The 12,169-nt window shown below is 48.7% G+C and overlaps 1 protein-coding gene across 2 annotated transcripts in view; it reads right to left on the bottom strand.

The window, feature by feature from the left end:
• LOC122388980 (hemicentin-2-like) overlaps positions 1–12,169 on the bottom strand; it is a 99,184-nt gene that overhangs the window by 50,806 nt on the left and 36,209 nt on the right. For both annotated transcript variants that reach the window (XM_043380592.1, XM_043380591.1), the window contains exons 3-5: positions 8,257–8,389; positions 4,558–4,763; positions 1,562–1,672 (exon numbers count right to left, since the gene is read on the bottom strand). In XM_043380592.1, the coding sequence (XP_043236527.1) occupies positions 1,562–1,672; positions 4,558–4,763; positions 8,257–8,389 (450 nt within the window). The remainder of the gene's footprint in view (positions 1–1,561; positions 1,673–4,557; positions 4,764–8,256; positions 8,390–12,169) is intronic.

Genomic DNA, 12,169 nt, shown 5'->3' with positions numbered 1-12,169 from the left:
CTTCTCGGAAGGGAGCTCGGTAGAACACAGATCGATTGTACCCAATCACTACCTATACTGTTGAACCAAACAATCAAACATCAGTCAAGCTACTGAGAACGACGTGCACCTATAAACACTAGGAATCAGTGGCACACAGCTCAGGTACTCACTACCGGCCACTATTAGCCCAGGTTATGGAATCGTGCGGCGTTTAATAACCGTTTTCGGACACGCTACCGCTGGGCCATATATTCAAGTGACAGGACGACGCCCCGAAAATGACAGCCGCAGTCAGTCTGCAGGGGCGCGGTGGTCGGGTCCGACGCAGCCTCCCCCCCCCCCCCCACCCCCACCAGGCCCCGGGGACGCGGTCGGAGCAAACGGCGCTCACCGGCCGACAGCAGTGCTGAGGAGAGCGGCCAGCCGCGCCAAAAGTTAGCCTATGTTTTCAGCGCTCAGCAGAGTGCGATCAATCTCTGGCGCCGAGCGGGCCGGCCTGTACTGCCGCGCGAAAAACAAGCCAGCAGTAACGGAGTCCCGACCCAAACAACACAGATTGCTGAGGTTAAATGGCCCAATTGTCCGCTATCAGTACAGAGATCTTGACAAATTGCATTAAGTTACATTCGTAAATAGTGTTCAATTAACAAAATGGCTCTATTGAGACAGGTCGCACCACTCCCCAGGCGCCCTACAAAATTGCGCCAGCACGCAGCGTGGTTCAGCGCATCCCTGAGTGATGAGCCGCCCTCAGTCCGCGCTGTACGGACCCAGTGTCGGCAGTAAGCGGACGGTAATCGCGTGTCTGCCGGCCGTCGACGGCCGCTCCGTCCAGACCGGCGCGGCGCCGGCCGACGCGGCCCACCTGGCGCTCTGGTGCGCCACTCCACGGCCCGGCCGCGCCGCCACTGCCGCACTATTTCTGTCGGCGCTGTTTTGACTGTCGTCAGTTCCCGCAGCTGACAGAAACCATAGGGTCGCCGGCGGCGAACACTGGTGCCGTTAGCCGGCCCCGGGAGCCATTACTGGTGTAAAGCGAAACCTACCGCGCCGCGTAGGTGTCTGTTCTGTGGCGCCGAGCGCAGGGAGAGAGAGACCGGGTCTTTGGAGAGCCCGTCTAATAATACACCGTGCACGACAATGCAACGAGGTGGGGCTTGCCTACTCATTTAGTTGGGTTATTGAATATGCTGCTGAAGTCTTAATTTAGGACTAATCATAGAACACAATATATTCTGCGAGGCTTCGAAAAGCTTATCCAAATTGGTGACCGCACCATTAACACTGATCAGTTCCCAATCATTCCAGATCAAACACCGTGTATGTGTGTGTGTGGGGGGGGGGAGGTTGGGCGGAGTATGAGAGGTCTTGAACATTCTGCGAAATGTAAACAATAACAACATCAATACTACAAAGCACCTAATCCACTGAGCTCTAAAGGCGACACCTGGTTTGCGAAAGCACGTTTGACAATTGGAAACATTTCTAGATCGAACAGCTCCCGCTCCTCCCGCCCCAGCTACATTATTTAAAGAGAATTGTGTTTTAGAGTGTCAATGACTCGATGCTAACAGCTCACCTCCCGTCGTTTCACATGTGAGAGTGAGCGATTCCCCTTCTGGCACCGGTGAGGTCACGTCCAGCAGTCGCATTCCTTCGCTGTCGTATATGACTGGCTCGTCAGGTGGCACTGAAAAGAAAAGAAAAAAACATACAACAGTCATTGATTTGGCATTCTCGGTAGACCTTCAGCTGTGGCAAATTCGACGCTCTATAGGTCACACCACAGCGGCGTTGTTTGTAGTGGGTGTCTTTTCAGTCAGAGTTGATGTATACCGCCCTGCTCGATACCCCGTTTACCAGCGCCCTCGGCTCAAACATCGGTGTTATTTAGCGAAACCATTACACTGTTGACTCCCCACTGTCCGTTTGGTTGTGGGCGCACTTTGGATCGATTCGGTTGCACCGCGTGAAAATCGGGCCGGCCTCCCCATTCACAAGTCAACGCCGGCGATTGTCCATTTCGGGCAGGCGATTGCCGAGGAGTGCTTATGGCTCCGGCGGCGGGCTAAGCCGCGCGCTGACACGTTGGCCGTGCTGACGGCGGACTCTTTTCCGCCGCGGACGGCGCAGTGCGGAATGCAGCAGTGACGTTACGACACACTAAAGGCTGCCGAATGGTACACGCAGAGTGGAGGTGGCCCCAGCGATGCCCCTCGCAGGCAGTTTACGCCCGTCACGGAGCGGCTATACGACCTCGTACAGGTGGCATTCGGTCGCAGCCAGCAACACTCATCCAGCATTTACCGATGCATACGGAGTGAGCAAGAGCGTAAATATCTTTTTTATTGCTGATAACTGATATCAGAACATATTGATTTCAAGGTGTTGTCTGAGCGTAATATACTGTAAACGAAGACATTGACTGAATATATTTTTTAAGATGCAAGAGGCATGCAACATCAAGCAAGCACCGTATATTACCGTCGACAAGGTTGTGTTGTGTTTAAGGGGAGCCAACAAGCACACTGAGAAAACAGTTTCTCCATTGTCGGTCTCAGAGACCAGTTTTCGGGCTAATGTCCCCTATTAAAAAAAGGCCACACATTTTGAGAATACTCTCTGAACAACGCCATTGATGGCAGAAACAGCTCTCAGTCAGTACTCAGTACCTATTATCGGTGTCAAGCTTTTAAAATTAGTCTCACTATGAAACCAGTTTTCAGCCTGATCCCCAATTTCGGTCTCACTTGAATCCAGTATTTGGGCTAAAAGTACATGAGCCCTAAAAGGAAGCCTTACTGAAACCGTTTTTAAATCAGACACATATGAGGCTTGTTTCAGTACTCAATTGAGTCCTTATTCAAAAATGTTCTCAAAGTGTTTTCTGTGTGCAATAATGTTCAGCGAGAAGTATTGACGTTAGCATTTCTTTATCAACGATCTTCATTGAAGGTCCAGGGGGCAATTGAACGCGTCTTTATATAAGCGTTGTGTCCGTTTGCGGCCATAATTAGAAGGGTCTGTTCCTGACGTCTGTGACAATTACGGCTCATTTCCGATTGTCGTGGACACATACAATATTGGATCGGGCCGACCGCCGCTCCCCTCCCTCACCTCCCAGCGACTCGGCCTGTGATCAGCAGCGCGTGCGTAACGTAACTTCTTTGATAGCGACCAGGGAGAGCGCCTGGCGCTGATTGGGCGGCGCAGACTCGCCACGGAAAATGCGTAACTACATTTCCGTGGCGATTTCGGCATACAGGTCGTTAATTCGGTCCAGAAAATATTCATAGTTAGTGCGAGCGGAGTTAATTAAGTCGCCGTTCCAACTCTAAACATCCCATTGCAGAGCGTTTTCCGAGCCAATCTAGGGAAACTGGTGTCGTGCTCGCCGAGAAAACAGCTTCCGAGGAGTCTCGTCGGTGTCACGGCGACAAAAACTGCGACATAACTTCTCCACTCCGCCCTCAGCGCGTTAGTCGGACCGGCAATATTAGAGCGCGGCCGTGTGTTTGTCCGGACGCCACCGTCCGCTCCATTATAATTAACGAAATTGTCCCCGCCAGAGACACTGACGTACGTTTCTGTTTACCGGCCGTTTATGAGAAAGCGGCGCTGGCGACGGGTGAGGTCTCCCATTCCGTCGGCGGTGCCTGTTGACGAACGCTGCAAGATCGGCCCCCGGGGAGGCACACTCACGCAACGACCCGCGACGCCAACGACGCGACAGTAGCGACGGTGGCGACGATGGCGACGACTACGACGCCGATGGGACGATGAGATTGGTGCCAGAGTTTTGCCGACACATTGTCACCAACCGATCATCCTCGGTCTTCTTCGGGCCACCAGCTGATGAGAGTCGGTATTCACCAAGGTTGCATATTTGCGCCGGCTCTCTTGGTCTCTTGGGAACAGGAGCGGGGGTGGTGGTATGGTATCGCGGGTGGGGGGGGGGGGGGGGGTGAGCGGCATCCTTCCGCACGACAGCGTCGCCGGACGGCCCGGACCGGACGGTAGCGTGCAGCTGAACACGCTAATAACACGCGTGAGGATACTTTTGTGGCGCACTTCGATAACGAAAAAAAACAGACCTTCACCATAAAAGACTGACATCTAGGGGTCTGGACGAATGTAATTTCATACAAAGTTAATGCATCGACAAGGTCGTGACATGCTAGAACGGGCACAACATGCTTTGGCTAATGCAATTGAAGTCAGCATCGTTTATCGACCACGGTATGCTACCAATGTATAGTGCGGTATAAGCAAATACGGACGATTCAAATGCTCATCGCAAATGCATTCCTTTTGGTGGCAAAACACATAGAATCTCCATTGTTTCATCTCTTCAGTGATGCACTAGTATTGCAAGCGAATCGAGTTTTGTTCAGATATTTATAGAAGTCATCATTACAGATCGCTGCAGTAAGATACATAACCGAACATGCTCCGAGAACCACTCTGCTAGCCTCGGCCCAGCGACACTGCATGCATTTCTCGAGTGGGCGCACCTAATCAGAAGCCTCATCAAACAGCCAGAGCAGCGCAGCATACCCTGCTTTATGTACTTACCGATTAGGGTCAGGTTGGTGACGCCCACCCTGGACGGGCTCTGGATGAAGTCGGCTCGGCACACGTAGACGCCCCGGTCCAGCTGTCTCAGACTGCTGAGCACCAGTGCCGGAGGCGAGAGCTGGTAGAGGGCCCGGGCGCGCGGAGACAGAAGGTCGTCGGTCAAATGGTGACCTCTGCCGGCCGGCCGACCTCTGGCGTCGTACCTGTGAGCGGGCGAACGGTCAGAGGGGACCTCCGCAGGCGATCGAGAGGGACCTTCACCGGCGATCGACCGCCTGGGGTCCCAGTTCTATGTCCGGGTCACGGGTCAGGTGAGAGCCGCCCCTGTCGACAGGAAGGTAGTCCGGCTCTGCAGCCGACAGCTGCACTAATGAGGCAGGTTCCAACGTCGTTCCATTAGCGAGAGGAAATGTTATTGAAATTAAGCAGCGCCGTGCGCAGTACTAGCCAGTAATTAGAGACATTGGAAGTAGATACTGTCAGCGCCAACATTGCTCACCGGTCCTCTCTATCATCAGGACTATCCCTTCCTTATCCTTGAGCACACTGCATTGTCCAGGCCGGCGGTCAAACCTAAGACAACCGGAAGAGAGCAGCTTCAAATAGGAGCTTACTGTTTCGAGATGAGCAGTCCCTCTGTGACAGTGACTGACGCGGGCTCTGCGCACCGGCCATTGGTCGACCCAGCCCCACAATCCCCTCCCCTCCCATCCCATAGCCCTAACATGGTCTCAAAAGACAGAGAGGTTCTGGCCCAATTAAAAAACTAGTACGAACAGACAAGTAGCGCTGCTCGCCGACCTTGCCCAGTCGCCATTACTTGATGGACACACCTGTGAAGACCAACTGACAGAGTTCGTATCCTCACATTTCCCAGGTGTCACCCAGGCGCGCGATATCCTATTATCACGCCGATCCAGAGCTGACTGGGCAGAGGTCAACTTTAATGCCCCGCCCGTCGGCCGTGCCATCCGCTTCGGTAGGTCACACGTCGGGTCAAAGTTCATCGGCCAGCTCACAGTTTCAATGTGGTGGTCCCGGCTTCGAGAGGAGTTTGGACAGCCTGACGCCCGAACAAAGCATCACGAAGCGACGTGATTGACCGATGTGGGAGTGTGGGACCTTCCGGTGACAAATTTATTCAAATAGCGAAGTTTGTGGTTTGATCTATTTTTATACTGCTATCAATATTGTTTCGTAAGGTCAGCTAGTAGATGAGCAGGCAGATTCCGGCCCAGTTTGCAATTCTGAAATAACCGGAGGTTGTGCCATGGCGACATGTCGAACACCACATCATAGTGGATTGGCTCGCTTTAAACGATGACAGGTCATATATTCGTTTCTGAACTCGATCGGTCGCGGCACGCCTGGACTGATATGTCACTGCAGATTTGGAAAACGTGTCAGCCATGTCAAACTGTGTTAGAGCTGGGTCATGGGATCCTCGTGGATTCATGAATTGTTTGACTGTAAAAAGAAAGGCCGAACGAGTGAAATGAGTGTCATCACTTTCCTCCATTTGTCATTTCAATGACATGACTGTCATCACTTGTCAAATGAGTGTCATCACTTTCCTCCATTTCCTCCATTTGTTATTTCAAATTTGTCTTTTTCGTGTTATATTTGCACGGAATTTAGACTTTGGATGACAATGTGCTTCGAATATCACAGCTTGACGAAATAAATTATCAGTCAAATCTCACGTTGATGCAGACACATAATAAGGTAAAAATGAAGGAAAAAGAGAGTAACGAAAATGGACTCCTGCACTCTTTTCCGGAAGTCATGCTTGGAAGTCAAATGCTTATCACCATTCACCACCACTTCATTGTTGGTAATAAGCAGTTGGTTATGTATGGCGTAGGTAACTGCCAGTTTCAGTGTATGACTGGATTGACCTCTTCGTTACCAGAACGAGACCCCTGGCTGCAGAATTGCTCCAATACAGCGCTGTGTGCAGTTTGGTAGTCCGCTCGAGACTCCACTAATTACTGGCTGACAGTCGACTATTATCGAAACGCCTGCTGCAAGTGGCAGCCGTTGACATTTACTGAGATAGTTCACTTAGTACGGCGCTGATCAAACGGAACCAGGCGCTAAAAACAACAAAGGGAGGTTGATTCAGAACGTAACCTTCCTCTCCTTCGCTCACTTCTGCCTCCCTGCTCTCTCCGTCGTCTGTCGTTTTATTTCTTCTTCTTCCTTTTTCTGGTTCTCTTATGTTTTCTTTAATTTCACGCTTTGTCACTTTCTCTTCGCCTTCTATGCCTTTCATTTTCTTTCTTTTTGCACTCACTCTGTTTTACCTACTTTACTCTCACCCCAAAAATGCTGAATACAACTCATATCAGGCACGGAACGTTATGTGAGCCTTTAGGCAAAACCAAACCGACTTATCACGCAAGGAACAATAAACTTTGTATAAATATGCATGCTTCGTCGTTCAGCTACTCTGAGGCGAGGTCATTTGCTTTTCACCATCATCAACCTATTCCAGGCCGCCACAGCTCTCCTGGTGCTGCCGAGTTCCTCCTACGCAGAACTCGCCGCTATCCCAAAGGTGTTTTCTCATAATCCAGCCGGCCGACTGCACGCTGCCCATGATAATCTCTCGGACCAGTCCTATGGGATGGCGTCGAGGGCGTGGGGGCGGGCGAATAGACGAGGCGGAACATAGTTAGGTTACATCTCATAGCAAAGTCTGCTGTATTGTGCTGATATAGTGCCTATGTATCCGTGGTCCATAGACAAAGTTGATGAAAATTGATTAGAAGGCACTGTAATCTACCAAGGAATACCATACAAAAACAAGCATCCACTTGCCAATACATACGCCGATGCAAATTTAACGCCTGTGTGCAGCAACCAGCGTTCCATTTCCATTTGGCGAGTGGCCGGGGGCTGTCGTTTTATGGAGCGCGCCTTTCTCGGGACCACCTGGCTGCTCGTTTCCAGTCTCTGGGGACGCCCTGTAATATCAGTGACGGCCTCGCGCCGCCGTGACCGGGGACGCTGCCGAAATGATAGCCTCTCTGGAGCGGCGGCGGCAGATCGGGTCAGACTGCCGAGTGGACCCGAATGGGCGGGTCAGACTGCGGGTCGGACCCAAATGGGCGGGTCAGACTTGGGAACAACCCCAGACAGATCGGGTCAGACTGGACAGCGGCCCCAGACTGGTGACTAGGCTTACCCCGCGTTCGATGTCTCTCGGACGACGAAGATTCTACGTCGTCCGGCCAATCCCGTTCAAGGTCAGGGGGGGGGGGGGGCTCGGCTGTGGTTATGGAACGTGATTGGCCGGACGGCGTAGAATCTTCGCCGTCCGAGAGACATCGAACGCGGGGTTAATAACGGCCCCAGTCGGTCAGATCTGGTTTTAATACCGAATTTGAGATGGCCTGGCTAGTCTCACAACATCGCTGTGCGGTTGCAAGGTCAGACTTGGTACGTCTCTCAGACAGTCGGCACAGCCTCTGTTCACGTGTAAATACTCGTGACTAGTTAGGTACTGTCACAGACTATAGCCGGCTAAACTCTGACGCTTCTGTACTGTTGCCGGGTCAGACTAGTGTCAGGTCAGACAGGACGCTGCGATATACTTTTTTGTCATTCCGACAATGATAATGTCAATGACAGCACCACAGTGATACTGAGGCTGAACAATGTCAGCTTAATGGCAGAACGATAAGAACTCACGTGTAAAAGGGCAGCTTGGAGCCTAGTCGATACCAGAGTACCAGCTCCAGCTTATCGTCCGGGTCAGGCCGGCTGGCTTCACAGGGCAGTGTGACGGCTCCGTCGACCAGTCCCACCACAGTCTGCACCGCCACTGTCGGGAAAACACAGCGTGTTACCAGGGAACGGAACACTGATACCTCACCGCGTACTTACAGCACCGTTTGTACTGTCACTGTAGGAGAAACAATGTGTTATAGTGTTACCGAGGAACAGGATGATGTTACCTGAGTACGAGTCAGTGTTACTTGGCAGAGAGCCAGCGACACCGTTATTTTTTTAGCGTTACCGTCACTGGCGGATCCAGGGGGCATTTGGGGCAAATGCCCCAAGCAGCGCCCGAAATCGATAAAAATGTGTGGTTTTCGAGAATAAAACGAAAACTAAACAACTTTTATGAGGAAAAGTTTGTAGCTTGTTTTGAATTGCACAGAAGTGCGTAAGGAATCGAAATCCGACTATTTATTTGGGACATTGGAGAATTGTTTTGGGTGGCACGCCCCCACAGCGTCCAAGACCGCATTTCTGGATCCGCCAGCGGTTACCGTTTCACCGATTTCGTAGTCAAGACAACTGGTCATCGACGACATGACTAGCAGCATTCTGTCTCTGTTGATGGTGCACCATCAGTCCGAATGCAGACTTTTGAAGCATTTCACAAAATTCAAGTCTTGAGCTTTTTTCCAAAAAGGTAATAATCGGGGCTTCGTTTAACCCGCGCCCCACTGGGGTCTGTGTATAACACGCCCTACTGGGGGGGGGGGGGGGGCTATTCATAGCCCCCCTCCTAACTCCGAAACTGCTGGGCCGATCGTCAAAATTCAAACGGCGTCTGATAGCCCCGGAAAAACTGTCGAAGGAAACCTAATTTCATTGACCTCGAGGTCACCGATGACGTCACAGGTCAGGTCAAAGTAAAAATTATTAGCATTTTGGCTTGTTCACATTTTGGGCTCTGGCCGCCGTCTTACAAGTCAGATCAGGCTCATTTTTGGTTTCCACACTCGTGAACAGATGCTCTAGATACTTTGAGGGTACCAAACTTGTACTTTGATTTTCAGGTCAAGGTCAGGTCATCACAGGTCACGAAAATATTATATCATGCGTCGGTCACGTGACACATGTTTTATGGTCCATTTAGGCCATAGATTTCGAATTTGATGTCGTCTGTGTCATTCGAGGTCATTTGGAGTCGAATTTAGCTTAGGTCAGGTCACTTTCAGGTCAAAAAAGGTCAAATTTTAAAGTTTACATTTTTCAACAAAAAAGGTGTCTATTGGATGCAGTTTGAGCTCAGGAACACGATGGTGCCATTTATATTGGTGTACGATGTCAAATACGTACTGAAAAATTGATTTGAAAAATTAATAATTGTGAATTTTTTGCAATAATGCGTATAACTTGGCCATTTTTGAAGATATTTAGCTAAAACTTGCTAGAGTTAGTCAACATCATGCGTTCTGTCACATATATTCCGGCTTTTTCGAAAAGTCAAAAACTTTTTGAAAAAATATAAATTTTGAATATTATTATATAAAATTTTCGAAATTTTCAAAATTTTGAAAATCCGAGATAGAAGTTTGATAGCGCGGTCAATTCTGAGTCCTTTCATGCAAAGAAATTGGATCTAGCTTAAAAACTGAGCTCTTGGGAGCGATTGCCGTGGTTCAATGTTTTGCGTCGAAATCGGACGAACATGACGTCACTCTGACGTCATTTCCGGCCGACCTATGGTAGCCACGAAGTTCAAATTTTGACACAAGGTGTCAAATTGATGCAGCCGAAGGTACTGGAAGTTTGGCGTCGATCCGTCAAGCGATTTGGAAGTTATTGCAGAAAAACGGGAGGGGGGCTATAAATAGCCCCCCCCCCCAGTGGGGCGCGGGTTAATTAACTTCGCATATACCGCCTATACCGCATGTCTTATGAATCAATTCAGGTCTGCCACTTGAGGTGGACGCGTCATTTATCTAACGCGAATGTGGCAGTTGTCCGACAGTTTGACATTTGACGGTGACATACAATGCGTCGCCGGATTAGTCCGCGTCGCCGCGCGAGTTTTCCAATCAATCGATGGAGTCTTGTCACGTACAGCAATTCAATATTCATTCAATAAAATCGTATTGTTAGGGAAATTAAGGAAACCTTTCAAAAGATCTAATTGAAATGTTTTCAGAGGTTCAGAGAAATTGTGCCCAACATGTAACATTTTGGGCAAAATATTGGTGTCAGCCACTTTTCGTGTCCACCAAGTCCCGTGGTTGTGCGCATGGCGTAATATATCACTGAGATGTGGGGGTAGTTGTCATAGGCCGTTTTCACGACGGAACTTTCGCAGAGGAACTTATTTGATACCTAAAAAGTACCTACCCTTAGAGGCCTTAACATCCCTCAAACTGAAATATTTTATGTTCAAAATAATTTTAGAAGTTTAAATCCGGGCATTTTTTGCCCTCAAATCACTTATTTATTTACAAACACAGCAATTTTTGGTTCTAGTAGCCCACCTTTCGACTATGAGGTATTAAATCAGCGTGGCAACTTGCTCCCTCTTTGCTCCCTCGGGTATCTAATTCCGGAATTCTTAAAAACGAGGAAAGTATATATCGAGTTCTCTTTTATACCTATTCAGTTATGTTTTAATGGTGATTAAAATATGACAAATTTTTTAATTACATTTCATATAAGAAAACACGCAAAACAATGAAACAAAAATAACTACGGCAGATAATTACCTTCAGGTATCTAATTCCGACCAATCAGCACCTCAGTAGGATATGACGTCATACAAGAATGGTGGTGAAGGCCGTTTGCAGTCCCAGCCGGTAGGTCACGTGACCGCCGGGCGCCTCGGGTCACGCGGCGGTCGGGAGTCGGACGCGGGGCGTGGTCGCGGGCGGACGCGCGGGGCATCATGCTTTGCTTTGCTTGCTTTGTCAACTTCATATAACTTACTATCGCATTCGTGTGAAAGCCAAACACTGCTCAGTGCCTTTAGAAATTGAGTTTTCGAAAGCTCAAGTCCCTATAGCTCCTCAGGTCGGCAACAGTTGAAGCCTCATCTGAACCCATGTGAAAAAACGAGGGTAAGGAACCTTGTGTTGCTTTTTCTTTTACCGTCATAATTATCTCAAACCATCACAATTTTGAGTTGCCACATTGTCTGCTTCACTACAGTCGTGTAAAACTTGGGTGAACTGAAGGCTGGTGGCTCAAAGAAAGGTGAAGATATTTCTTTAAGTGCCTAATCCGTGAAATTGAAATATCCCGGCTTTACAAATCTACACTTTTCATTTTCTCCACGATACATTTTTTAAAATTGTTTAAATTTTATCTACATTTGTTAAAATCGGGGCTTTGGTTTTGTGTAAACTAGATCATAAAGTTTACTATAGTTTTGTGTAGCCTGATGGCTGAAGAAAATAGTAATTTTGCTAAAATGATGTGCGGAAATTTGTTGCTTTCCAAATCAAATTACTCATACCTATATTTCATTCAAAATTAGGAGGCATTATTACTGTTTTTTCTTGTAACATGAACTGAGTTTGGGTACGGTGCTCCGGAAACGTTGTGGAACTTTAAGCTAGCTAGAGCAGTTTCCATAAGAATTGTTTAGATAGTTGACATGGCTTGTTGACAACTCTTTTGCTGTTTCTAAAAAAGTGAAAAAAAATATTTTCCTGCATTAAGCACACAAGGCATGTTATTCTCATAAGCTATCGAATGTGTGTGTTTTTTTAAGCTGTTTTTTAAGCTTTTAAGCTGTAACTTCAGTTACTTCACTTTAGAACATATTGCCCAGAATGCGTCACTGATCATGAGCTGGTATATCATATCATATGTAGCAAATACATAAATGAGAATAGTGTGTCAT

The sequence above is a fragment of the Amphibalanus amphitrite genome, unplaced genomic scaffold (assembly GCF_019059575.1).
Source record: "Amphibalanus amphitrite isolate SeventyFive unplaced genomic scaffold, NRLGWU_Aamphi_draft 000341F_arrow, whole genome shotgun sequence".
Lineage (NCBI taxonomy): Eukaryota > Metazoa > Arthropoda > Thecostraca > Balanomorpha > Balanidae > Amphibalanus > Amphibalanus amphitrite.
Note: the sequence above shows the minus strand (reverse complement) of the source record. Positions and strands in the feature narration are given on the sequence as shown.